Source organism: Apodemus sylvaticus, chromosome 14 (assembly GCF_947179515.1).
Source record: "Apodemus sylvaticus chromosome 14, mApoSyl1.1, whole genome shotgun sequence".
In the NCBI taxonomy this organism is placed as follows: domain Eukaryota; kingdom Metazoa; phylum Chordata; class Mammalia; order Rodentia; family Muridae; genus Apodemus; species Apodemus sylvaticus.
Window position 1 is genome coordinate 91075736 of NC_067485.1, and position 27276 is coordinate 91103011.

General features: G+C 44.2%; 2 protein-coding genes across 4 annotated transcripts in view; both read left to right on the plus strand.

Annotated features, from left to right (window-relative positions):
• Positions 1 to 17836, plus strand: part of Lyst (lysosomal trafficking regulator) — a 196083-nt gene extending 178247 nt beyond the window's left edge. For all 3 annotated transcript variants that reach the window (XM_052157710.1, XM_052157707.1, XM_052157708.1), the window contains 6 exons: positions 707 to 805; positions 7255 to 7394; positions 7655 to 7752; positions 14530 to 14686; positions 14969 to 15040; positions 15951 to 17836. In XM_052157710.1, coding sequence (XP_052013670.1) covers positions 707 to 805; positions 7255 to 7394; positions 7655 to 7752; positions 14530 to 14686; positions 14969 to 15040; positions 15951 to 16089 — 705 coding nt within the window. In that variant the 3' untranslated portion in view covers positions 16090 to 17836. The remainder of the gene's footprint in view (positions 1 to 706; positions 806 to 7254; positions 7395 to 7654; positions 7753 to 14529; positions 14687 to 14968; positions 15041 to 15950) is intronic.
• A 5514-nt stretch (positions 17837 to 23350) lies between these two features.
• Gng4 (G protein subunit gamma 4) overlaps positions 23351 to 27276 on the plus strand; it is a 30664-nt gene continuing 26738 nt past the window's right edge. The window contains exon 1 of the mRNA XM_052157369.1: positions 23351 to 23681. The gene's annotated coding sequence lies outside the window, so the exon portion shown is untranslated. The remainder of the gene's footprint in view (positions 23682 to 27276) is intronic.

The following is a 27276-nucleotide window of genomic DNA, read 5'->3' on the forward strand; positions in this document are numbered from 1 at the left end:
TCACCTTTATCTTTCCATTTCCTACTTAACAACATTTACAACTGTTAGCATGATACCTATGTTTTACATACACACTCCTTCCCTGCAGAAAGACAGAAGGAGAATGCACATAAGTAAAAGCTGGTAGCGCAGCCTGGTGGCTTCTGACATGTAAGAAGCTTAGATTTGAGAATCTTTAGTTCCAAGACAATCTGGGGCACATAGTTACATCCTATTTCAGAACAAAAGACCAGTACATTAATGTTTTAACCCCTCACACATTGACACTCAAGCTTTGATTGATCCTGTATTATTTTGTTAAACTTCTAAGCCACAAGTGTGTATAAAAATAAAATTGTGAGGCAGACACACATACATACATGCACACATATACTAGGAGCCAGCAGTGAGTGGCTTGGACAGGTGGAGGAGGAACTGCAGGGAGAATCCAGCTCAGGTGACATGAAACGTCAATAAACAAATAACTAAAAAATCTGTAACATTTTGCACTGTTGTTTTTAAAACCTTGTAATCTGGAAACATTTATTAACGATTTTTGCTAAAAATTGTTGAAAGTACTATGGCTATATATGCTTCTGTTCTGATCATATCAAGTAAAATGTTTACCTGTAAGCTTGTGATTTTTTTGTGAGAAGTTCTTAGAAATTAGAACTGTCTTTTACCTATGTTTTGAACATATACTTGTCTTTGATTTGTCCTTTCAAAGGTGACCAGTTGTGCCTGGGTGCCTGACAGTTGTCAGCTCTTCACCGGGAGCAAGTGTGGTGTCATCACAGCCTATACCAACAGGCTCAGCAGCAGCGTGGTAGGTCTCACTTCATGTCATTGAGGAAAGCCTGGATGATGTGGGGTACCCTTGTGTAAGGCTGACTTAAAGCATGTGTTAGTCCTTCCCTTTGCCAGCTCCTAGAAGGTGGAAGGTCACATTCCTAACTGGTTTATTAAGAGTGATGAAGAATTTTGAAAATAAATAAGTACATAAATAAAATAATCATGAAGGTCTTATTTTTGCTTCAGGGACGGATAATATTTTGAGTTATTATCTGCTTTGCATTTGGGCTTTTTCATATCTGCTTTCGAGACACAGGGTCTTACTTTATAGCCTAGGCTGGCCTCAGACTTCTAGCGGTCCTCCTGCCTCATGCTACCAAGTGCCCAAGAGATTCTAGGGGGTGGGCCGCCATACAGCTTTTTCCACAACATTTGAATATTGCCTGTATTCTCAGTTTCAACTTGAATATTTAGATAGAGAGTCTATAACCTGATTTGTATACTCCAAACTCAGAAGTGTGGAAACCCTAATGTCATCCTCCTAGTCTCTGGCTAAATTAATTAACAGCAAAATCTAAGTAGCTCTCTTAATTAATTATGTTATTTACTGGAAAGCATTTTTTAAGCTATGAATTTTCTTTTTTTATTATTATTATTTTCTATATTCTTTGTTCACATTCCAGATGATTTTCCCTTTCCCGGTTCCCCCCTTCCCCTAAGTCCCATAAGCCCTCTTCCCTCCACCAGTTCCCCAATCAACCCCTTCCCACTCCTCTGTCCTGGCAATCCCCTACAATGCTGCATCAATCCTTTCCAGAACTCGGGCCCTCTCCTTCCTTCTTCTTGAGAGTGATTTGATATGTGGTTTGTGTTTTGGGTATTCTGAGCTTCTGGGCTATTATCCACTTATCAGTGACTGCATTCCATGTGTGTTCTTTTGTGAATGAGTTACCTCACTTAGGATGATATTTTCCAGTTCCTAAGAATTACAGTGCCTAAGAATTTCATGAATGCACTGTTTTTAATTGCTGAGTAATAATACACATTTTCTGTATCCATTCCTCCACTGAGGGACATCTGGGTTCTTTCCAGCTTCTGGCTACTATAAATAAGGCTGCTATGAACATAGTGGAGCATGTTTCCTTATGCCCAGGAGTGGTATAGCAGGGTCGTCTGGAAGTGTCATGCCCAGTTTTCTGAGGAACCGCCAGATTGATTTCCAGATTGGTTGTACCATCTTGCAATCCCACCATCAGTGGAGGAGAGTTCCTCTTTCTCCACATCCTCGCCAACACCTGCTTTCTCCTGAGTTTTTAATCTTAGCCATTCTGACTGGTATGAGGTGAAATCTCAGGATTGTTTTGATTTGCATACTGGAAAACATTTTTAAGCCATCCACTGAACGTCCAAGATAAATGTGGTGTCTAAATAATAAGTCAGTCCCCAAAATAAAAGACATGTTGACTATGTAATGTTCAGGATGTATCAAGTTACGGCAATAATCTTCTTTCTGGTCTAGAATCTTCTCTGGGCTATTACAATTTTTGGAATTATATTTTACTGGGTGAAGCTGCTATTCCTAGCATAGAATTACTATCAAATTCTTATGGTAAATCCCTCATTAAAGTTTGTATTTACCCTGGGGTTTAAATGTGACTATAATGCTGTTTCTATCTCTTATCCATAGAGCCATTAAAATATTTTAGCAGGAGTAATGGGCCCTAGTCAGCACTCTGGAGAGACCCTGTAGAACCTGCAACCCTACATGGAAGGCTAAGATGGAGGCTAGGACAGGATGTAGGGAAAGATAGGACAAGAAGACAGACTTCTACAGGAGAAGTAACAGCTAGGTACTAGGGAGTCTAGAAGGTGTTGCGGGAAATATTAAAAAACAAACTGGCCCTTTTCCAAGCTAAAGAACTGGCCCTTTCCTGCACTTGTGCCTCTGCCCCGGCGACCTGGCTGGCAATGCACAGGCGGGCAATGGCTGACCTGTTTCTCTTCATGAAGACACTGACTCATAACTCCACAATCTCTCCATGCAGCTCGCTAGGTTCCCACTGGCGGGTCGCTACCACCCTAGCCCCAAGCTTCAAAGCCCCCACGGCCTTTGTGGTGCATGTCAGGCAAACCCACGCTTTGCCTCCATACGTTTCTCTCTGGAACCCAGTCGAATCACCACGAGAAGAAAACACCACTCAAATTTAGCTCAGAAACAATGGTAACTCAATCTTTGGGTGCAACAACTAAAACCCAATCTTGTAAGCCTTATTAAATCTGATTCCTGTGGTGAATCCTGACAGATCCACCATGATACTGGGAAACTTTTTTTTCCTTTTTTTTTAATTAGGTATTTTATTTATTTTGATTTCAAATGTTCTCCCCATTCCTTGTTTCCCCTCCAAAAGCTCCCTATCCAATTCCCCCTCGCCTACTCACCATCCCATCCACTCCCCCCTACCCTGCCCTGATAATCTGCTATACTGGGGCATGCAGACTTCTCAGGACCAAGGGCCTCTCCTCCCTTTGATGACCAACAAGACCATCCTCTGCTTGTGCTTTGTTTGGTTTGTGAATTGTATCTTGGGTATTCCAAGCCTCTGGGCTAATATCCACTTATCAGTGAGTGTATGCCATGTGTGTTCTTTTATGATTGGGTTACCTCACTCAGGATGATATTTTCTAGTTCCATCCATTTGCCTAAGAATTTCGTGAATTCATTTGCTTTAAATTGCTGAATAGTACTCCATTGTGTATATATAACACATTTTCTGTATCCATTCCTCTCTTGAGGGACATCTAGGTTCTTTCCAGCTTCTGGCTAATATAAATAAGGCTGCTACAAACATAGTGGAGCATGTGTCCATATTACATGTAGGAGCATCTGGATATATGCCCAGGTGTGGTATAGCTGGGTCCTCCAGTAGTACAATGTCCGGTCTTCTGAGGAACCACCAAACTGATTTCCAGAGTGATACCGGGAAACTTTAGCAGCTACATCTTGTCCTTCCACCATCCCCTTTCACAAAGCTTCTAACTCCTCCCCCTCTCATCCTCTGTCCAACCCAGAAGTCCCTTCTATTCCCCCAGTGATTGGTTCCTTTATTCATTAGAGGATTGGTTCTCAAGAAGTCACCTGGGTATGTAACTCACTCCTTGCCCGCAACCCCTTCCAGGAGAGTAGAAATAGCATCAAAATACAAACAGCATCAGCCCCATCCACAACAAGAAGGTTATACTAAAACTGGATAGTACAGTGTGGAGAAAGGAGATTACCACAAGGTGGGAACCAACTTGCCCATGTTGGGGGAGAAGTGGCAAATAATTTCCTGTTTAGTTAAGAAGGTAGTGGTAAAGATGAAATAGAAAAACAGAGCAGTCTGTGGAGCCCAGGGTTTTTTTTTTTTTTAATTGAACATATTTTTCATTTACATTTCAAATGTCATACCCCTTCCTGGTTCCCCCCTCCCCGAAAACCTCCAACCCATCCTCTCACCCCCTGCCTCCAAGAATATGCTCCTCCACTCAACCCACTCCCACAGCCCCCACTCCATTTCCCCACTGGGGCCTCTATTGAGCCTTCACAGGACCAAGGACCTCTCCTCCCACTGATGCCCGACAAGGCATTCCTCTGCCACTCTTTTGGCTGGAACTATGTGTACCCCTTGGTTGATGACTTAGTCTCTGGGAGCCTTGGAGCATCTGGTTGGTCAACATTGTCATTCTTCCTATAGGGCTACACACACCCTCCCAGCTCCTCCAGTCTGTCCTCCAACTCCTCTATTGTGAACCTCAAACTCAGTCCAGTGGTTGGCTGCTAGTGTTTGCCTCTTTATCTGTAAGGCTCTGGCAGGGCCCCTCCAAAAGACACCCATAACAGAGCCCAGGGTTTTTACATGCCATGGTCACTAAGGAACCTGAGTCCTGGAGTGCTATAACATCCAGAAAGTCTCCTTTTTATTTCTCCTTTTTTACACTCAAATACCTCACCCCTGTATATCTAACTTGACCATGAATGGTTTCTGGTTCCTTCAGCCATCTTGGTTTGTACTCTGTTGCCATGCTCCTAGGAATCTGTCCCAACTTACCTCTAGGATTGCTATCTGCTCTGCCTTTTTAGAACTAGCTTTATCTTTGTTTTGTTTTTATTTTTGTTGTGTTTGTTTGTTTGTTTGGGTTTTTAGTTTCATTTTGGTTTTGGGGATTTTTTTTTTTTTTTTTTTGGTGGTGGTGGTGTTTCATTTTAGTTTTTGCTCTGTTTTCTTCTTGACATTTTAAATACCCTCAGTTTTAGTTTTTCTCATTTCTGTGTTATTAATCATCTACCAGCACAGTATTTAGTAACATATTAAAAAGAAAAGGATTAAGAAGTCAATATAGGAGTAATTATACAAGGAATACCTTTCCATAGAGCTGATTACAGTTGTGACTTAAATATAGCCAGACCTGTTCATTTGGTTTTAAGCTGTAGCAGGCTGAAGACCCATCTTGTTTATCATTCCTTTTATATAGTTTTCCAGAAAGCAGGTTTCTCAGCTCATTGCTAAGGGTTTTCCTTCCTACTTTTTTTTTTTTTTTTAGGTAACTGAGTTGTGAGAATAGAAGTCACTACCTACCTACCCAGGGTCAGAAATGCAGCTAAGCTATGTGGTCCTTGGTGTTTATGGAGAGTTCACTTAGATTTTCACAGATGTTGTACCAATGCCTTATCCCAGGGACTGTGTAGGCAAATTGTATCCCCGATTCAGCCCAGGCTCTGATTCTGAAGGCCTCTGGAATTCACTTCTTTCCGTTTTGCAGCACCCCACCATCACTACCACCATGAAGACCTGGTTCTGAAAGCCTTCTTGTGTTCCTTCAGGGGATTTTCACACAGACTAAGGATAGCCCTATTGTGCCACATAAGAGCCACCAAAGTTCTTGTTGGGAGAATTTTCTTGGGGTTCTTGGAAGTGTCTCTCTTTGCTAGCAAACCATACTTAACTTGGGTACTTAATTGCTCAGTTGTCTGAGTCTTCTCATGATACCTTCTAAGATAGTCACCTATAAGTCCAATGACTTACAGAAGAATGTCTTATGAATGTAGTAATTGTTCTTGAGACTTACTGCATAGTATTGCGTTTAACAGAGTAAAAAATAGACTCTTTTGGCTCAGAGTTCGAGAACACACATATACAAATAAATACATAGTGGCTTTAAATTTAGACAACATATTAGTGTACCAGTGCAATGTAGAATTCAAGACTTGGCAGGGGAGTCCAGAGTCACTGGTCTCCCTTGACAACCTGGTGAGCAGATGGAAGAGCTGAAGGTGACAGAAGCTTTTAGGCAGTCAGGAGTCTTCTACTGGCACAGGCAGTGGGAGAGAAGTAGCTCTAGGACCTTGAGCCTGCTATATGCTGAGCATGGAGTTGAGGGGCACTGTGAAAATGCGTTGATAGGTTTGTCCAAGATGTCTTCCAGCCACACCCTGCAGGGTCTTCACCATCAGGGCCATTTTAGCCTGCAAATCCATGAGATGCTCCCACATCTGCAGTTGCCACAGGTCGGAGGTCCTGGGGAGAAATGGAAAATACACATGACTTCCTTAATTTTTTTATTAGTCTATCAATACTTTTTTTCCCTTTTCTTTTTTTTTTATTTTCTATATTCTTTGTTTATATTCCAAATGACTTCCCCTTTCCTGGTTCCCCCCTCCCCATATGTCCCATAAGCCTTCTTTTCTCCACTCATTCTCCAATCACCTCCCTCCTTTTTCTCTGTCCTTATATTCCCCTACAATGCTGGATCAAGCCTTTCCTGGATCAGGACCCTCTCCTTATTTCTTCATGGGAGTCATTTGTTATGCTAATTTTGTCTTGGGTATTCAGAGCTTCTGGGCTAATTAATTTTCACTTATCAGTGATTGCGTTCCATGTGTATTCTTTTGTGATTGGATTACCTCACTTAGGATGATATTTCGAGTTCCAACCATTTGCCTAAAAATTTCTACCAGTGTCCTTAGCTTTCTCGATGGCCTGCAGTTCCTGTGGGAACAGGGACCTGAACTGGGACATTTTTCATACCTTAAATCCTACCAGACCCTTGAAAACAGTTTCAAATACATCAGAAGTCAACTATGATAACTGTATGGAGTGTTATATACCATTAACACTATTTAAAGATAATATCAAAAGTAGAAAGTACAAAATATGAAAAATACAAAATAGAAATGTATTTGTATAGCAAAACTGCAAACAATAAAAATGTATGTGTTTTTGAACAAAGACTGAACAAGAACAAATAAAAAGAAATGCAAGTTATTAAAATTGAGCAGTTTAAATTATAGTGCTTTATTAACTTATGATTTTAAAAAGGTAAGTAGAATTGAAAAATGATCAGACAAGAAGAATGCTGAGACACCATTGTTTTTTTATTTTGAGATACTACAGATTATTTTGTATGGGTTTTAATCTCATACTTTGTTTAATATTCAAATTCCAGCCCTCAGAAATTGAAATGGAGAGTAAGATGCATCTCTATGGACACACAGAAGAGATAACCAGCTTATGTGTCTGCAAACCATATAGCGTGATGATAAGTGTGAGCAGAGATGGCACCTGCATAGTGTGGGACCTGAACAGGTACAGAAGACTCTTATCCAGACATGGTTGCTTGAAATATTATTTTACAGTATCTAATAAATACACTAAAATCATGTCATTATGTTGTCAATTAAGGCATGAAAACACGTACTTAAAGGTACTAAGAGTAGCTCTGTAGTCTTTTTTAAGTCAGAAATGAAATACTGTAGAAGAAGAGCTATACCTATTGAGGATAGGAAACATAAAAGATGTAATCCTCTATATGACTGAATATACAAATTCATGCCTTATTTTTTTAGGCTATGCTATGTGCAAAGTTTGGCTGGACACAAAAGCCCTGTGACAGCTGTCTCTGCCAGTGAAACGACGGGTGACATTGCTACTGTGTGTGCCTCAGGTGAGCTGCCCCCAGCCCAAGCCTAGGGTTGTCCATTCCCTGGCTAGGCCCTCTCTCAGCTCCCTTCAGTGTAAGCACCTTGGCCATGGCGTGGATCATATTAAAATGTAAGGCCCTAAACTGACTTCTTACCTTACGCAAGAGTTCAAATTGTTTTCTTGTGAGGTGTAAAAATTTGAGTACACTAATATGATTTATTATTACCTAATTAATTGAATGTTCTTAGCTTTTGTTTTCTGTACTGCTTTGCTTTGGGTATTTAACTATTGGTTTTGTTACCTTTGTTGTGCTAGAAAACAAGTTTTTGATAAATTGAATTTGATGATGTTACTTTCCTTTTGGTGTAATAAGATACTCTGAAGAAGGCAACTTAAAGAAGTCTGTTTATTTTGGCTCAATCCATCGTAGTACGGAAGTCATGGCAGTAGGTCACATTGTGTTCATGAGCAAGAAGCAGAGAGCAATGAATGCTGATGTCTGGCTCTCTGTCCTTTTTATACGCCAGGATTTCAGCCCAGGGAACGGTGCCACCCACAGGGGCAGATCTTCATCTCAATTAACCCATCAAGACAGTGCTGCAAAGGCGTGCCTGATAGCTACCTTCCTGGTGATTCTAGCTTTCAGGTTGACATTTCTGATTAAGCCATCACAGGAGATTTGATAGGCTTTAGTGATAGATCATGATTGGCAGGTACCCATCTAAAACAGAAGGATATTCCTGAGCCAAACAGGGGAAGTGGACGATGCAGGGAGAAAATAGTGAAGAAAGAAGAGGAGCACCATCTATTGGCTAGTGTTGAGTATGTCTCTAGTTCCTGAGACAGAGAAATAGTGTAGGGTACTCAGTGGAGGTATAACTTGCTTTAAGTTCCAGGAGAAAGATATATCTCCTAATTAAAGGACACAATTGGTTTCCCATGTTTTTATGTTTAAAATATGATGCATCTGTACCTGTTGAAGAGCTCTTGGACTTTCTGTTTGTATTTCTATTTGTAAGAATTTTAAAATTGAAAGAATATTTTGAAAAAATATTTGCTTTTTAACATCCACTTAATATAGAGTACCTTTAATACATCTCTAGTGGGTATGCCTCTGTTTTTTGCTTGGTTCCATTTTTCTGTTATTTGGGTTTTTATCTTAATTTTATTTCCTTTTAATTTTATATTTTTTTAAATTTTATTTAATTAATTAATTTTTATTAATTTTAGAGATTAGGTAGCACTTTATAGCACAGACTGGCCTTGAAGTTCTAGTCATAGAGCATTTCTCACTGGGAATGTTCAACCTAGTCTTACTGCCTCAATCCAGAATAAGGATGGAAGTAAGGAGTCAGATGAAGAACTAAAAAGGATCATGCGCACCAGGACCCTGAGCATAGGGCTGTTTTCCTGGGCTTGAGACTAGACTGGGAATGCACAGGGCTATGTGCTCAAGCACAGAAGTAACCATGTCAGGCAGGGCTTCTGTGAAGGCCCGTGTAAGCAGGTGGCCTTGTAATCTCCAGTCTCTCTTTTTCTGCAGAAAGCAGAATCTGAAAATTCTAACCCTTCAATTCTGAGCCCAAAGCCAGGAGCTCCACCAGGAGCCATGGCCTGAATGTTCAGAAGACAGGGGTTCCAAGTGTTTGGGGGCTTTGTGAGGGGTACAGAGACAGTGACTAAATGCTTAAGTTGTAGGTATCTCTTAGAGTTTTGTTGCTGTTTTTATTGGACACTAATTCATTGTTTTGTTATTATTTATTTCTCTGTATATAATAGCTAACTTCAAAATCATAGCAATCCCCTACCCTAACCTACCAAGTGCTGGGAATATAGGTATACCCCACCATGGCCAGCTATTCATTCATTTTTGTTGTCAAAGTAATAGCTTCAGTGATGTTATAAATTTTGGATATGTGTTTCTGTCCTAACCCCAGTCATAAAATAATGCCATGAAAACATCCTTATCTCCTCCTGACCACTACTAAGGGTCTGACCTTAGCCGTACAAGGGATCAGATGACTGACAGACTTGCTGATAGTTCTGCCCTGGCCTCCTCACTGGCAGCTTTCCTTGACTGGGTTGCATACCAAGAGACACTGGGGTGGGGGGGGGTGCAGATAATAGGATGGCTATTTATATAAAAACTTACTGCTTTCTTATTTTGACCCCATTTGAAAGCTAGGACTAACCCCAAGAGAGCTCAGTTTGGAAGAGTTAATTACTGGATCAGCTAGTCAAAGAGAACCAGACACAAAAACTGTGATTTTTACAGTAATAAGATTGAAGTTAATTTATGAAAATATTATAATTAGTTTTCTCTATCTTTAACCATTCTATCTCTGGATAAGAATGCATGTCTTTGGGTGATAATGGATGTGCATGACCTGGCCATCTATTAGACTGGCATTGTGAAGTCGGACAGTGTTCTAAGATTCAGGGCCAGCTGGTTCTCCAACTTCTTTTAATTTCCAAGACTGTATATAAGAACAGAGATGCCCAACCTTGCAACTTTCAGTTAATGTGTTAAGTTTTGCATGAAAGCAATCTGGTATGAAATAATGGTCTCTCACTTGGCTACATATAGTTTTAAACAGATGGGTTTGGTTTTGGGTTGTCTTAAAATGCTAGGTAAGCTGCCTTGACTAAGAAATCACATGCCACACTTTAGGGCATCAGGTCCAAGTTTAGACTTTTCGTTTTGAAGTGTTAAGCCATGAAGTAGCTATGGACCATGATCAAAGAGGTGATTCTCCAGGCTGAAGAGATGATTCAGGGGTTAAGAGTGTGAACCTCTCTTGTAGAGGACCCAAGTTTGTTCCTGTTATCTCTTGTGGGAAATATTAAAATAAAACCTATCACCTAACACCCAGTCTAACATTTTTGCCAATAAAATTGAATACTGTATTTTATCCTAACTTATAAGACTACAGTTCTGCATCTGGCTGTCTTGGCTTTAGATTGAATGCTGTCTGAAAACCATCTTCTTAGATCTGTTCTTCTCAAAGTAAAAAGCCTGGGTTGGCTAGGAGACTATGTAGTTTTTCAACACTGTCAGAAATCCAAGAATGACTGATATTAATTGAAAATATATAGGAAGCTTAACACAGCTTCCAAAATTTAGCCAATTATAGAGACCTCTGGTCACCTGGACAGTCCCTTACTTTAATAATCGGAGCATCGGTCTAACCATGCTATCAGGCATAATCCCAGCTCCAGGTGATCTGGTGCCTCTCACCCCCATAGGCACTGCATTCATAGGTGCTTACCCACATATAATTTAATTGTTTTAATGGAATGCAATCTCTGATAAGTGGATATTAATTAGCCCAGAAGCCCTGAATACCCAAGGCACAAATGACATAACAAATGACTCCCATGAAGAAGTATGGAGAGGGTTCTGATCCTGGAAAGGATCGATCTAGCATTGGAGGGGAATATAAGGACAGAGAAAAAAAAGGGGGAAGGTGATTGGAGAAGGGATGGAGGGAAGAAGGTTTATGGGACATATGGGGAGGAGGGATCCGGGAAAGGAGAAATCATTTGGAATGTAAACAAAGAATATAGAAAATAAAAATATTTTAAAAAGTTGTTTTAAATGTATCTTTTTTTAGAAGGTGGATCTCTCTCCTAACTTGCTGTTTCCTACATCTCCCAAACCATGCTCTACAATTAGAAGTCACAGTGCCACTGAGGAAACGGCAAGAGTCTAGTGCATGGCACAGAATCTGCCTAGAAGCCTTTCTTGAGTGTGCACCCCAGTGGTTCAGATACACGAGCAGCATTGTGGAGTCGGCACTACTATTTCAGAAACTTTCCCACTGACCTCAGAATAAAGTCTGTGTGGTCACTAAGCACTCTGTCCCCATTCCCTTGCCCGCCTCACTGGAAGACCGCTGGTAATTTGCTTTCTTACTTCCACCTCTGTGACTATCTTTTCTAGATCTCTTTATTATTGATGTTGGTTTCTTTTTTTAATTGAAAATATATTTTTTCACATAGTATATTCTGATTATGCCCCCCTCACCCCAAATCCCCCCCACAACCCAGTTCCATACCCTTTCTTGCCCTAACCATTAGAAAACAAACAGACATCTGAAAGAAAAACTAAAATACTAATTTTTTAAAATAACAGACAATAAATGCAAACAGACTTGGATAAGGAAGGAAAGGAAAGGAAAGGAAAGGAAAGGAAAGGAAAGGAAAGGAAAGGAAAAGGAAAGGAAAAGGAAAAGGAAAAGGAAAAGGAAAAGGAAAAGGAAAGGAAAGGAAAAAGGAAAGGAAAGGAAAGGAAAGGAAAGGAAAGGAAAAAGGAAGAGCCAAAGAAACATATATAAATGCAGAGACACATCAGCAAACACAGAAGTCCCATAAATACAAAATTGGAAACCATATGCAAAAGACCTGTAGGGTAAGTAAAGAAAAAAGAAATTCCCAGACAAAGCATTACGAGACAAAACCAACCAACCAAACCTCCAAAAAAATCCTTAAGATTTTTTTCCAATTGGTAATTTTCTATTGGCCATGGGTCCTGGCCTTCAGAGTGGTTTGTATGCCCAGTAAGACTCCACTAGAGAAAACTGACTTCTTTCACTTGTGAGTGATTGTCAATTGGACATAATTTCTGGGATAAGGATTTAGGCTATTCCACCTCCACTCTCAGCACCCATCTCGGACCCATCAAGCCCAGACTGTGCATGTTGCTGCGGTCGCTGAGCTCAGATGTGTTGAGAAGGCCTAGTTCCCTTGCTGTTCTACATCCCTTCTGCAAGGCTTCCTGAGCCCTGAGGGATGGAATGGATGGAGACATCCATTTAGGTCCAGGTGTGCAGCGTCTCCTGCTCCTGCTCATTGTCTGGCTGTGGGTCTATCTATTCCCATCTGCTGCAGGAGGAAGCTTTCCTGGTTTGGGCTGAGCACGGCACTGAGTTATGAGTACAGCAGAGTGACATCATTAGAAGTTACCTTGTTGCTGTGTTCAGTTAGCAGAGCAGTAGTATTTGCTTTCTCTCTGACCTCTCTAGTCTCAGGTTCTTCGCCTTCCAAGCAGTCTCTGATATGGGTTTTATCTCATGGAGCAGTTCTTAAATCCAGTCAGATATTGGTTGACTAGTCTCATAAGCTTTGTGACTCTATATTGTACTAGTGCATCTTGAATATAGTCACCATTGTAGATTGAAGCATTTATAGCTGGGCTGGTGTTTTTTTTTTTTTTTTAAATTAGGCACAAGTTCAACTTTTCTATGTTCAATAAATTGTGTAGGTGTTTTCTTCAGCAATAGAGCCTTACAATCAAGAGTGCCTCTTCTGTTGTTCACTGCTGTGGTACACGAGGCTAGCTGGCCTACCAACTTCAAGAGCTTCTATCTCTACCTTCAGTCTTACCGTGGGAGCACAGTAGTGTTACAAGCAATTGTATCTAGCTTTGCATGGTCATAGTCTCATTACCTGTCACTAACAGGGAGCGCCTAAGTAAGGCAGCCTAGGGCAAGAAGGCTGATGTGGCTCATTCCCAGCTAAGTCTGCTGTCGGAGAGAAGCCAAGGCAGCAGGAACCTGAAGAGCCAGTCAGCCGCAGACTTAACACACACAAAGCTAGTGTTCAGCCTGCCTTCTCCATTGTATACAGATAGTCCAGGGTCCCCAATTCAGGGGATGGGTGTGCCCACAATTAAGATGTGTCTTCCTACAGTAATAAAACCTATTAAGACAATTCTCACATACATTCTCAGAGGTTAAAGTTCATCTAGAGGATTCCTCACAAGTGCACCAGACTGGGTGTCAAGTTGACAGTGCGAACTGTGGCCCAGTTCTGGGGATCTGGACTCGTGTTCTCATGCTCGTATTTCAAGCACTTTACTCACTGAGCCGTCTCCCAGGCCCCTCACTCTGTTGTATTTGAGAAGAAAAACCTAGTTTAGTTCAGCTTTAGTAAATAAAATCCTATGTTAGATATTCTGTGGAATGGGGATTTTTAAAATTTGTTTTTAAAACATAACATTTTTATTGCATCTGTTTCTGTCTCTCTTAAAAATCACATAAGTCACTTTTTCTTTTGTAAAGTAGGGTCTCTATATGCAGCCCAAACTGACCAGAAAGTCATGATCCTCTTGCCTCCTGAGTGCTTGGAATGCAGTTGTATACCACCAACCTTGGCTTAAGTCACTTCTGTCCTGGAAGGGATGCTGCTCACATGTGGAGGCCAGGGGTTGACTGAATATTTTTATTATTCTTCATCTTATTTTCTGAGAGAGGATCTCTCAGACTTACCCACTGGAGCTCACCATTTCACCAGACTCATTAGCCAGCGGTTCCCAAGACCCTGCCTGGGTTTGCCTCCCCAGCGCGGGGTGCCGTGCACGGAGCACCGTACCTGGCTCTTATGTGGTTCCTGAGCGTCTGTGCTTGGTGCCTTATTCTTGCACAGCAAGCATTTGACTCACTGAACCATCTCCCCAGCTCCCTCGAGTCACTTCCTCCTGAGGGTTTTAAAGAATATTTTTCTCTCTTTTAAAGAATCATATTCTGAGTACTTTTTAACGTAATTAAGATTTTCCAGTTAATACACAGAAATGTAATCATACAAAGATTCGTGAATCATTTCCCTCCTTACTGTTTCACTTCATCTGTGATCACTATACACAGAGGACCAAGTACGTAATACAGTACCACTCCCTGTGCAGTAATTCAGAGTCATTAACCCCGGGTTCCTCTGAGCTGCATCAGTGAGCAAGTAGGGATGGCCCTTATGGATGCCTCAGGGACTTGTGGGTGATCTGTGCTATGATTTCATGTTTCAGCTGGAGGGGGCAGTGACCTGAGACTCTGGACAGTGAATGGGGACCTCATTGGACATGTCCACTGCAGAGAGATCATTTGTTCTGTAGCTTTCTCCAACCAGCCTGAGGGAGTATCCATCAATGTCATTGCTGGGGGATTAGAAAATGGCATTGTAAGGTAAGAGGGGACTTGACTCTTCCTCCCAGTCATGGATCAGTGCAGTCTGAGAAATTACTTTTAATGTCTACACATATAAATATATAGTACTTAGAGATTTAAACTCACTTTGTATATAGGCCTTTATTCCTGTTGTATTTTTAAAAAGTAAAGCTACTGCAGTTTGGAAGTATTACCTATAATGTAGTACCCATATGAAAAGGCAAAGAGCCCCTTCCCACCTTGAGCTCACACATGTCGTTTTAGTCTGCATGACTGAATAATGGCTTCTCTCTCCTCTAGGCTATGGAGTACATGGGACTTGAAGCCTGTGAGAGAAATTGCATTTCCCAAATCAAATAAGCCTATCATAAGGTAAGACCTACCTCCACCTTTTTTCTTCATAAAATAATTTGTAATTGTATTTTTTCTGACATTAAAGCATATAGACCCAAAGAATGAAGGTATGAAGGCTTCATGAAAAGCCATCCTCTTACCATACAGCAAATTACCTGTTACCGGCAGCAGCCAATGCACTCTTGTCGTGTGGAACTCACTATCTAGTGTCTAGTGGAAAAACAGGCTGGCTCGGTGCCAGGAAGCCTCAGAGACCATGAAAACTGTGCTTTTCACCTCCAGCTTTGCAGTGACAGTCATGTGACTGGCTGCCACAGTGATGTGCTTGATAGAAGAAAGACCAACCACCCTTAACTTGGCTTACAAACTTGCCTTTAAAACTCAACAAGTAATTATACTAATTCAAATTATACTTAATTAAAATTAACTTATTTTGATTGTACTAAATTTAAAATTTAACGAACCCAAGTTATCTATTAATTACATTATACATTGCTTTACCTTTTTCCTCCAGAGAAGCAAAATATATCTTTAAAATAAATGTCACTTAAAGCCTGGGTGTGGTCGCACACACCTTTAATCTAGCAGCTGGGATGCACAGGCAGGTGGATCTGTGTTCCACAGAGCAAGTTTCTGGATACCCAGGACTACATAGAATAATAAAGCAATTGTTATTTGATTTTTAAAGGCAAAATGTAATACTGTGATATCTTTATGAAGTTTCTCCCGCCCAGGGGCCTGAGCTCTGGGACTCCAGTTTTATTCTAGCTTAGCTGAGCCTGAGCCTAGTTAGGTGGGCGACTATTAGAATCAGGCAGTTTGCTGGCAGTCTCTTCATTTATGATTCTCTGGGTGGAAATACTTTAGTTTCAGCATCACAGTCTGTGTATTGAGAACTGATGTGTACCAATGGGCTTGCTTTCCACAGCCTGACCTTTTCTTGTGATGGCCACCATCTGTACACTGCCAACAGTGAGGGGACAGTGATTGCATGGTGCCGGAAGGACCAGCAGCGTATGAAGCAGCCCATGTTCTACTCTTTCCTTAGCAGCTACGCAGCTGGATGAAGAGAGGGAGCGTCCTCACAGGACATAAGCACTGTTCTGTGAGTCTGGCTCCAGCAGCTGCAGAAGCAGATGATTAAGCAGATCCCCAGGACTGACAACAGCGGTGCCTCTGTGCATACTTCCCCAGCTCTGTGGTCCCAAGAGTGCAGCCCTGCCCTCACTCAGTGATGGTGTGGAAGCCTGGGTCTGCACACACTAGCCAACAAGCTAGGCGAATTAAAGTCAGAATCTTGATGCTTTTTCCCAAAAAGGTATACTGAATCAGAGGTTAGGGTCTCTGTTCTCCTCCTTTTTCAAAAAGGAAGAGCAGAACTTAAATTGGCTAATTATTTATCTAAAATATTAAGCATTATATTTTAAAAGTTTCTGATATATCCCCTACACTCATACATCCAATAAAAGGAAAAGAATAGGACTTTTCAGGATTCAGGAAGCAATTATTTAGCAGGTACCTCTGCACCAAATACATTCCGGCATATCGGAACAGAACGTAGACTCTGCTGCTGCATCGTCACATGAGGGTGATGTTGCTCTTGTCCTCTCTGCCCAAAGAAGAGCCAGGGGCAGGAGCTTCGGGTGCTTTTCAATTCCTTCACACCCTACTTCCTCATAGGCTTCCATAACACCAGGTATCCGCACCCTTGGCTCAGTGACTAACCTTCAAACATAATGATAAGTCTTTTAGCACCTGCTAAACAGTAACAGAGCACTGAACACTCACATGTGCACTGGGAAGGTCCACACAACTCCACGGTGTTGACAGTGTGAAGGAGGCACAGCAGCTGGGACAGTGCTCTACTGTGAGACAGAACTGGGAGGGAAAGGAAGTGCAGTGCGCAGACAAAAGGCAGAGCACGTCACAGTTTAGGAGCCAGTTTTACTTGGTCCTACTAAGCTACCATCTGAGAATCCTAGGGAAGATGGGAAGGCCTCCATGTGCACCATGGCGGGGACAACAGCTCTGCTCTGGAATGCCATGCCTGCTGCTCTGGACCACTGGGCTTTTCCTTGAGGTGCTGCTTGGATGGCTTTGAAAACTATTGTGTAGGCTCAGAAATATATCAGTGTGGGGTAGAAGCATGTGTTGCTGCCTATAAATGACTTGTGCATTTGTTATGTAAATGTAATTCCTATGTTTACAGAACTACTTTTGTAACTTCCAGACTTTGTAAAACATTCTGCTTATATCCACAAGATGCAATTCCAGAGTCTCTGCTGTGGGGACAGGCACAGGGAGAGCAGGGCCTCAGGGGACCTTTAGGTCATATTGACATGGGCCACATGTTACTCCTGATGCCTACTTCAGAACAGAGATAATATTACTCCTACTCACGTTGAAGTGATTGATTTGTTTTTAAAAATTCAGCTAATGTCTAGCTTTCATTTTCTTTCTTTTTTTTTTTTTTTTTTTTTTTTTTTTTTTTTACTGAGAACTTCAAGGTAGTCTCCTATTAGAATAAGGATGCTATGCAGTCTTGGCTTTTTTTAAGGGCCAAGTTTCATCATTTATCTAAAGAGGAAAATATAAAAAAATCGGTCTTGTTAAGTGTGCAATATTCTATTTTTATGTAAAAATAAAAAATTCATGGGGGGATTATTTATTGAGCATGAAACCTAGTATGTATATGTTGGAAACGCTTTGTAACATGCATGTTATAGCATACATTCCTGGAAGTCATCACATGCTGTTACCTTTTACACACTGCCACTTCAGTTTGGAAATAAACTTCCTAAAAATAGACTTAAACCTGCATATAGGACTTGTGAATTATGACCAGATCTCAGTCTGTGGCTGTGCTCAGTCTGTAACAAGGTCTGTCTGGAAGTCCTGTTACTAATCACTGGCTATGCTGGGACCAATGTCCTTCTCAAGGAATGGAAGCAACAAGCAAACCATAGTTCGCTGCTGGTTCGAGTAGGGACTCTAGAGGAAATTGTATGGCTGCAACCATGCAGATAAGCCCAGATACTATGTCATCAGAAGGAAATAGCCAACGGAATAGGTCAAGAGCACCATGAGTAGTAATAGCTCATGGGACAGGGCCTGTGACAGTCTGCACCTACAGTCAGGCTTTATGAACAGCTTAGTGGGGGGGGGGGAGGACAGCAGATGTGGGAGGAAACACAGACTTCAGCAGGGAACAGTCAGTAGTTCTGTTTAAGAGTCCATTGGCCATGAGTCTTCCCAGAAGCCAAGAAGCAGATGCCCTTACTAAATGCAGGCCATCTGCCCTCAGGCACCCCAGACTGCTAGATCCATTAGCATCTAGCCACAAGACCTCAGTGTAGACTGGAAAATAGCTGAGTCACTGCTAGGCCAAAGCCTATCAGCTAGGGCTCTAAGGTGTCTCCTATGTGGAAGCTGCCACAGGGTCTCTATCTCCTCTACCTGTCTCTCTCCCTGTCCCTGACCCTCTCTCTACCCCCTCTCTCCCCTCTCTCCCTCCCCTCTACACACACACACACACACACACACACCCTCTGCAAGGACACTCCAAGAAGCCTTAGAGTTACTGAACACAGATCTCAGTGGTAGGATTAGGAATAGGATACCTCCCCGTTAGGTTTTGGCCAGTGAGAACTATAACCCTCTAAACAGAACAGCCACTGTTGTTGACTGCTCAACAAACCTGGGTGGTAAGGCCCCAATGCTGAGGACACCTCATGGTTTGCAGAATGTAGCCAAACCTAGATGGAACTGAGCTGGAAGCTTTCTCCCTACTGACTACTTCTCATGGGGCCAGAAGGCACCATGCAGTTGCTGGGGGAAATTGTCACCAATGCTTCTGGTTGGTGGTGGATCCTACATGCTACACTATCAACATGCTAGCCAGGTTTTGCCCACTGGTGCCGTAATAGCATGACTGGCAGACTCATTTGAGGCCAGCTTCACCGGAGGGAACTCTGGCCCCTGGGTGAACCCCTGCGGCAAGCGGAAGCTCCTGGGCTACTGGAGAGAAGCTGCTGCTGGGGTTTTGCTGACTGGACATGATGTGCCTTTCATATTGCTGTAGAAACACTTATTTTTGCCACCATAGTTAGTGAGATTGGTCAGATTTGGTCTGAAAAACTTTTTACAGTGGGCATTGATTACTGCAGAGACTCGTAACTGGTCAGAGCAGGGTCAGAGTGCTGAGAATAAGGGATGTGACTGCTCGGCCCTAAATGAGACATCTATATTGTGCATAAGTCTCAGGCAACATTGCTGAAGATGGAATAAAGAGAATGTCAGAACTGGAGGAGAGTGGGGTGTGCTGGGATGCTGTCTTTTGGGCCTGCCCTGTACATTGTCTTTTATAACTCTAACTCAGTGTGATTACCCTCAGGACACCTGCCCAAGACTGGGCCCATTAACTTTCTGTCACTGTGGGGAGAGGCCCAAAGCCATCCCTGCCCCAGGGATTTTAGATAGTTAATGGTTGCTAATAGGGAATATGGCTCATAAGCCATGAGTATCTGCCCCTCTCCCCCACCCTGAGCTGCTTGCGAAGCCCCACTTCTCTGAGGATGTGCTGGCAGCTGACAGGCTCTGGTTAACTGCCCCATAAAGGTTTATTGATAGTTAACATTGCTGAAGGAGGGTCTCACAAGCTTCCACCCCTACCGGAGAATTTGTAGTTAATGGTTGCTCTGAGGAGAGGCTCACAAGGCCATGCCCCTTCCCAATGACACTTAAGTTACAGAAAAAGAATTCTTTTCCTTCAGCGGGATCCATGCTCTGTAAGTAACCCCAATTAAACACATTGGCTCACCATTCTACACTTGAGGTAAATCATTTGTTTCTGTCTCTGGGGTCCTATCTGAGTGAGATGTTTGTTCTTCTCTCCTCCTTGGGAAAGTTCACACAACAGTGGCTTTTTAAGAAGCCCCATCTGTTCTTTTTAGTTGGCCTATAAATTTCTACCACTAGGAATAGATAAGGCAGCTCCCGTTCCTTAATTTTAGTTTTTGTTGTAAAATGCTAAATTTCAACCTTTTGTATCCTTAAATGAACTTTACACATCAGTTCCAAAACCAGCCTCTCATTTTGAATAGGAGAGTGGCTGTCTCTCTCCTGTGGCAGCCCTGTATTGAGGGTAGAGCTGAGGATGCAGTAATAGCCCAGCTCCTGGTCATTACAGGCGGGGAGAGCCACAGGTGGAGGGATCCTGAGAGCCCCCACCACTGAGATACACTCCCAGCCTGTGTATTTTTAGCTTAGCCTGAAATTTCAAATTCTCCTGAGCTCTAGGCTAACACTTGTGTACCCCTCTGCCCAGGTGGAAAGCCTTTCTAGTGACTAAAGTGTTACTGCAACATAATGGATGGATAGAAATACAAGTGAACTGAGACATCAACGTGTTGAATGGTGCACATCCCAGGACCTTGGTGCCAGCAGCAGGTCCGGGACAGGGCTGGGAAGGAGCATCTTCTTCTATCCCAGCCACAGCATCAGGTGTCTGCAGTCACAGAACACACGGGTGTGGGAACTGCTGCTCCTCTGCCTGCATCTGTGGGATGTCACAGCTTTTCAAGCTGGTTTAGTGCTTTTCTGTCCAGGGGAACTCAGCAGCAGTGCTTTATTAGTATGAGGCTGCCAATCCCAGTCCTCCCTCTGCCTGCCTGTCTGCATATCTAAGGGTACAGAAAGGAGACAGGCCAGATGTTCCCCAGCCCTTCAGAGCTCTTTCCTAGCTCTCTGGTTCCCACTGTTTTGGATAACTTGCTAATGCCCCATCTCAACAAACAAGAGCTACATGGTGTCCTTAAGGAAGGCTCAGAAAGGCAGGAAGAGAAGCAAAAGCACCATGGTTTTACTTTATGTTGAGTTATCGTTCTCAGGAGCCTCTTTCATTGCTGATTACCCTTTAACTGTTCCCTGTTGGTCCCTACACAAGCAAAAAATGTTTCAAATTGTTCCCAAATGTTTTGGACAACTTTACCATTTTTTTCCCTGAGAATTCTAATCAGGACAACATTTTATGCATTATGAAACCTAGACACTTCAGAAACCAGCAGTCTTGGTTAGTTTGCACCTTCCTCAGAGAAGCAGGGGATGGAAGGGAGGTGGGGAAAGGAGACTTGTCATTTGAAAGGGCAGTTCAGCAATAAGGCCAAAAGAGATCAGGAAAAGCACACTCAGATAGAGCCCTGTAACATGCATGGCCTATAGACATTTCTTCCAGGTATGTCCAATATGAAACCATAATTTAAGAAGCAGCTACAGTTCCTAAAATAAAAAAAATCATGTAAATGTGCTGCACATTACATGACATGGACAAAAATGTGTATCCTGCTGCTAGTGGACAGAATTCTGTAACACTGGCCTCTGAAGGCTGAGGCTGGTATCAGTGTTCCTGCTGAAGTCTTGAGAGTTTCTTCCCTCGTAGGCAGAACCAATGAGAGGTGGGTTTTTAAAAGATGATCCTGTGTCAAGTTTGGTTCATTCCCAGTGTGAAATAAGCTGTCTCACCCAGCTTCTATTGGCTGACCACAGGAAGCCTTCTTTTCATTCTCATATTTTGATCTTGTCCAAATCGTGTTTAAAACCCAGCTCAAAAGTTTTTTTAATGTTGTTTTCTGAGATTTTAGTTAAATCTACACTGTAGCTTTCATAGCGGTTGGATAACTTAGATTCCTTTCCTGTTGCTGTGATATGTATCTTGACAAAAACCACTTGTTAAATAAGATTGAGAATGACACATCTGAGTTGAACACATATGTCCTGTCAGAGGTTATCACAGCTACATTTAGATCTACTGAAAATCTCTTATTTAAATCTCTTTTTGAGACTGAAAACTCAGTTGTTGTCTGCTGTACCAGAAGCAGTTGGTCTCTGAGTTGGCTGCCCCTCTACCCTTGTGCTTGATGCTAAATCAACTCAGCTGTTTTTAACTATCCTTGATCATGCTGTACTTAGTATATTTAATGTCTCCCAGAGGCCCCGTGTGTTAGTCGTTTGGCCCCCAGAAGGGCTGCTACTGGAAGAGGGTAGGGTCTTTGTGTAGGAGGTTGCCCAAAGGGATACAGCTTCTCCCTCCAGAGCCCAAAAGGCTGAATATTGGTCTTTATGTGTGTAAGACAAAGGGCCTGGGAGTGATGGAAGCATAGAGTTTATCTATTGACATCCCATACAATTGAACAGTTGGCACCAACTCATTAGAATTCTAGTAAAAGGAAACCTAAGGTCAACTTTTCTGCAGCAGGTTTGTGGGAAGAGTGTACAACTGAGCTAGGGATTGCAGGAGAGATGGTAGATCAAAGAGTAAAAATAGAGGCCACAATTTTATGTTGCTTGAATTTTCAACTGTAGTGACTATAGGGTCTCACTTAATCTCTGTCTTGTGAATGTTACTGGCTAAATCAGTCGTTGTGATGCCATTTAATTCTGAAGCCTAAAGGGACTTCTGAGAACGGTGAAGACAATCAGTGTGATTTTCCACCCCACTGGATCTTTCTGGCCTCTCTGGGCAGTTCCACTCAGCCAAAGTGTGCCTCTGTCCACGGTACTGTGAGGCATGTCAGATCTGCGAAAATCTAAGGCACCTTGTCTGGTGTCACTTTCTGCAGGGAGAGTTAGGGAAGGTGCCTGGAGGAAGGAAGATTTTTCAAGAAATCTGTCAGTGGCGTTTAGACAGAAGTAATAAGGCCTCCTTTATGCGTCTACTGCCTGCAATGTTTTCTCTGCCTTTGTCTTCAGAGGGCTTTGTGTTATTTCATGAATTGAAAAACAGATGTGGCTGAAGCTGAAGATGGGTTTCAAGGGAGAGGAGTTGGTAATTCATCAGTTTACAATGAGGCACACAAAACACAGTTCCATTAGGACAAGGCTTGGTAGACCATGACCTTATCTCGTCCATGGGAGTCACCAGGATTCCCCGCGGCAGCAGCTCCTTGCTGTCCACTCGCACCCTTGTGACTGGCTGGGAGGCAGCTGCTCTGCCAAGCTCTGCTGGATGGCAGTTTTGCCCACGTTGCTTAGCGACGTCTGCGTAAGATTGGTGCGCATTTCCAGATGTTCAGCATCTGCGCTAACAGCGCCCACCTTCCTCGGAGTGAGACACCCTAGGTGTCCCCAGGTGAAGTACCCTGAGCTGGTCGTCCCCACTTTACACTTGGGAATCTGCCTTGAGCCATGAACCCTCCAAGGCTGCTTGCTCCCCGGGAGAGTGGGTCTGGGGCAGGGTACGCGCAGAGCCCAGAGTGGGAGCCCCAGTGACGCACCAATGACGTCGGCGGCGGCGGGCGGGATTTCCCGGCCCCTCCCAGCGCGGGAGGAGACCTGCTGCGGAGTGGGTGCGAGGGAGTGGGTGCGGCCAGCGTGGCGCAGCAGGCGAGGGTTGGGGGTCACCGCTCTGCACCCTGTGGGCCCACTGCGCAGACCCGAGGTCCCGCTTGCGGGTGGCTTTGCTGTGGCTTGGGCTCCGCGCCGCGCCCCCTTTTCTCCCCAGACACGCACGGTCTTCTGTGGCAGGGGACCCCGCGGGTGGCTTCGCGGGGCGCGCTTTCACTGAGCCGGGGCGCGCGATGCCACTTGGCCTGGCCACCCCCGTCGAGCGCCGCGCCAGGGACCCAGCCCGTGTCTGAGCAGCACCGGCTGCGCGCCGGCTGTGGTAAGTGGCGCCCAAGCCCCCAGGAGGGCGCGGCGCCTCGTCGGGGAACCTCAGCCCGGGCCCCGACAGCTCCGTGAGACCCTGGGCGAAATCGAAACTGTCAGAACTGGAGAGACAATCTGGCTCCTGGGTCTTCCCTGGAACTACCGCAGCACGCGTCACAAAGACCTATGGTTCCTTGTGGCGGCTGCTTGGTGCACGGCCGCTGGCCGCCTCCAGCCTGAGCCTCCCTAATGTCCACAGGTAGCTTTGGTCTCAGGGACATAGCCAAATCCCGCCTCCCCCCCCCCCCCAGGGTCGAGGAGGTCCGAGGCTCCCAGGGGACCTTTATTCATCAGTGGGGCGTAGAGGTCCCTTATGGCCGGCCATGATCATAAGGGACGCCCCCTCGTCCCCCTACCCCCACCCTCGTGCAGGACTACAGGAGACAGATGGCATGGCCACTGATCATTTTGTTTGGAGCAGTGTTTGGCGGAGGTTCGCAGACTCCCTCTGCTTTCCCGACGCCAGGACACTTGCCTCGGTAGAGGGGAGAGCTTGGTGACCTGGGCGAGTTTGTGCCCTCCCTCTGCATGGTGATTGTCCAGGAAGAAGGTGCTGACACGCGCTGCTGAGCTTTGGGAGAGTGAGCTTTGTTTTTTTAGTCTCCTGGGAAATAACGGGGCAAGATGCCAGTTATGGCTGCAAAAGACTCCTTCATTTAGACTAGTCTGCTTCTTGTCGTGTATTTTGAGCTAAGATGTGAGTGAGGATACTTCCAAATATGAAAGTTTGATCCAGTAATAGATAAATCCTGTCCTCAGTTCTCAGGCCTCCTGGGTCTGTGGACGGGCTGGCTGGCAGCGGACAGGCTGCTGTTTTAGCCAGAGCAAGCCTGCAAGGCTATGCTGGGATTCCGATGAAAAAGCACTCCTGCTGTCTGCTACAAAGGGAAGCATGATGGCCCCATGGCTGCAGCAAGGCACTTGGGCTGTGTGCAGGCTGACTGGTTCTTCATTACTGGGGCACCACTGCCCTTTTCCTCATACTGGCTTGCAAGGAGGAAGGCAGCCACCTCCTCCTCTGGTCCTGTTAACCTGGGGATGGGGTGGGGGAGACCTGGTTCTTTCAGTACTGAGAAACAAGACAAGGTGCTTGTAAACTACACTTGAGGTTTCTGGATTTCTCCGACTGAGAGGTGTTGATGAGAATACAGAACCTACTGGGGTGCATTGCTAGCCAAGGGACTCTCAGGCTGAGAGCTGTGGGACCTGCAACCCGTAGGCCCCAGTCCTTTCCCCTTCTAATAAAACCCATGGAGGAAGCGATGGGCAGGAAACTGCACAGGGAAGGAAGGGCCATCCTGACCAGTTCATGCATGTCAGGCCTCCCCCCTTTCATGGTAGCCTGTAAGGAAATACCCAGAGGGAAGATTTCCCTTGTTCATTTCCTAGTGTTTGAAGAATGGCCATCGCCAACGCTCCCAAATCTCAAACACTCTTCAAGATTGTGGCTTATCAGATGGCACAGGGCCCTTGCCTGTGGCCTGTCTCGGGATCACGGGACACCTGGGCTGTGTTTGCCTCCACCCAGAGCACAGTCACACTCAGCACCTGCCAGGAATGCAGCCCAGCAGTCAGCCAGAATCCGGGTCTCCTTACTGCAGATCCCACTGCCACCTTTCCTACTTCGTCTCACTTCATTCTGCTTGACCAAGGGAGGTGTTGACAGTGTGCATTACAAGCTTCTTTTGGGGGAAAATTTGAAGCAATGTTTGATTTTTCTTTTTTTAAATCTACATTGTGTATCCAATCTGATGATTTCCTTCTCCCCCACCCCTTTGCAACATCTTTATTGCCTTTAGACAAATTCAAGCTTTGAGACTTTTAGTATTCAGGTCACAGTTAACTCATTCAGTTTTCTTAGACCACACACTGAAACATCCTAAATTCTCCCAAAACATCAACACTGGATATCACAAAGATTTTCACTGAAAGTCAGAGAAACCACGTAAGTTTCAAAGTAGGACCATGCTCCTGGAAGCCTCTAAGTGACTGCCTAAAAACTGAGAACAAGCCAAGGCCTTTCAAGGAACCAGAGGGGGAAATACAAATGGAGTGCCCACACAGGGAACAAAACAGAGGCAAGAAAAGCTCCAGAAAGATTCATGTGGAAAAATCAGGACATGTGTAAAGAGATCGGTGCACTGAGCTATGGGGCCATTGTGGCAGCAGCTGCTGCAGTCTCTGGCAGATGGGACTGTGTGGAAGCTGTGTTGCTCGCTGTAGGTGGGCCCTTGCTGTTCTAGAGGGGTGAGGACACATAAGTAGTACTGGAGACACAGAAAATCATGTGCCCTTGAGGTCTTGGGGTGTCTACAGGCAGCTCCACAAAGTCTGAGCCTGTCAGAAGCAGCAGGACAGGAGCCCAGGTGAGCAGGCCCAGGGCTGAGGAGCAGTCCTTGCCTGGCACACAATGAGAATAGCCTCAGTTGATCCTCATGTGACACCTGCTGGGTTGAGGTTTTGCAAAGCATCATAGTTGGGAAGTGTTCTGGCAGTGTCCTCGGTGGGTCGTGGGGACCTCAATGAATGAAAGTACATAGAGATGACAAGTGATACGACAGAGCCACATGGAGGACAGGAGTGACTGAGGCTGGAAGTGGCTCTTCCCAAAGATGAGAGAGAATATGTCCTTCTTTCTCCTCAAAGTTTCCTCTAAGAGGTTGGGTCAGCTGTTCTTCTTGGGATGTGTCTTACTTAGTGTTTTACTGCTGTGACAGACACCATGACCAAGGCAAGTCTTACAAATGACATTTAATTGGGGCTGGCTTACAGGTTCAGAGGTTCAGTCCATTGTCATCAAGGCAGAAGCATGGCAGCATCCAGGCAGGCATGGCGCAGTAGGGGCTGAGAGTTCTACATCTTTATCTGACGGAAGTGAGGGACAGACTGGGTGTCCTCAGGCAGCTAGGAGGAAGATTCCCCAAGCCCATCCCCACAGTGACACACTTCCTCTAACAAGGCCACACCTTCTAATAGTGCCACTCCCTGGGACGAGCATATGTAAACATCACAGGATGTGTACTGAGGTTGTGAAGAGATTCCCTAGAGACAGGAGAAGCACTTTCATTTTCCTTTGAGGTCTGAGGGCTACTTCTCAGCACATGTGCAGACAGTACCCAGGAGGTGTTAGCTGACCATGACCATGCTTTTGTTTCCCTCTCCTTCCCACTGGTTCCTCCTGGTATTGGGTCTGAGACACAACTTCAAGGCCTTTTCTTCAACCTCTCCAAGATGTCCAAATAGGAGACTTGGGCTTAGAAAACAGGAAAGAATGATGGATCCACAGAGGAAGCAAAACTGGAGTTGACAGTGGTCACATTGTTACCAGAAGCTCTTGGGAAGGTGAGGACCAAATTCACAGAGAGGTTGATTATGCCCCATGTGGGGTCAGGTCTGGGAGCAGAGCCTGTTGTGAGCACAGTGTGGGCATAGGCGTGGCTAGCCCCTGGACGGATCCCTCTGCAAGGACTACATGCCCCCAACATGACTGTTACACCGCTAAAGAATTGTGCATGTCTGCTACCCCACTACTGGTAAGCGCTTGTGGTAGT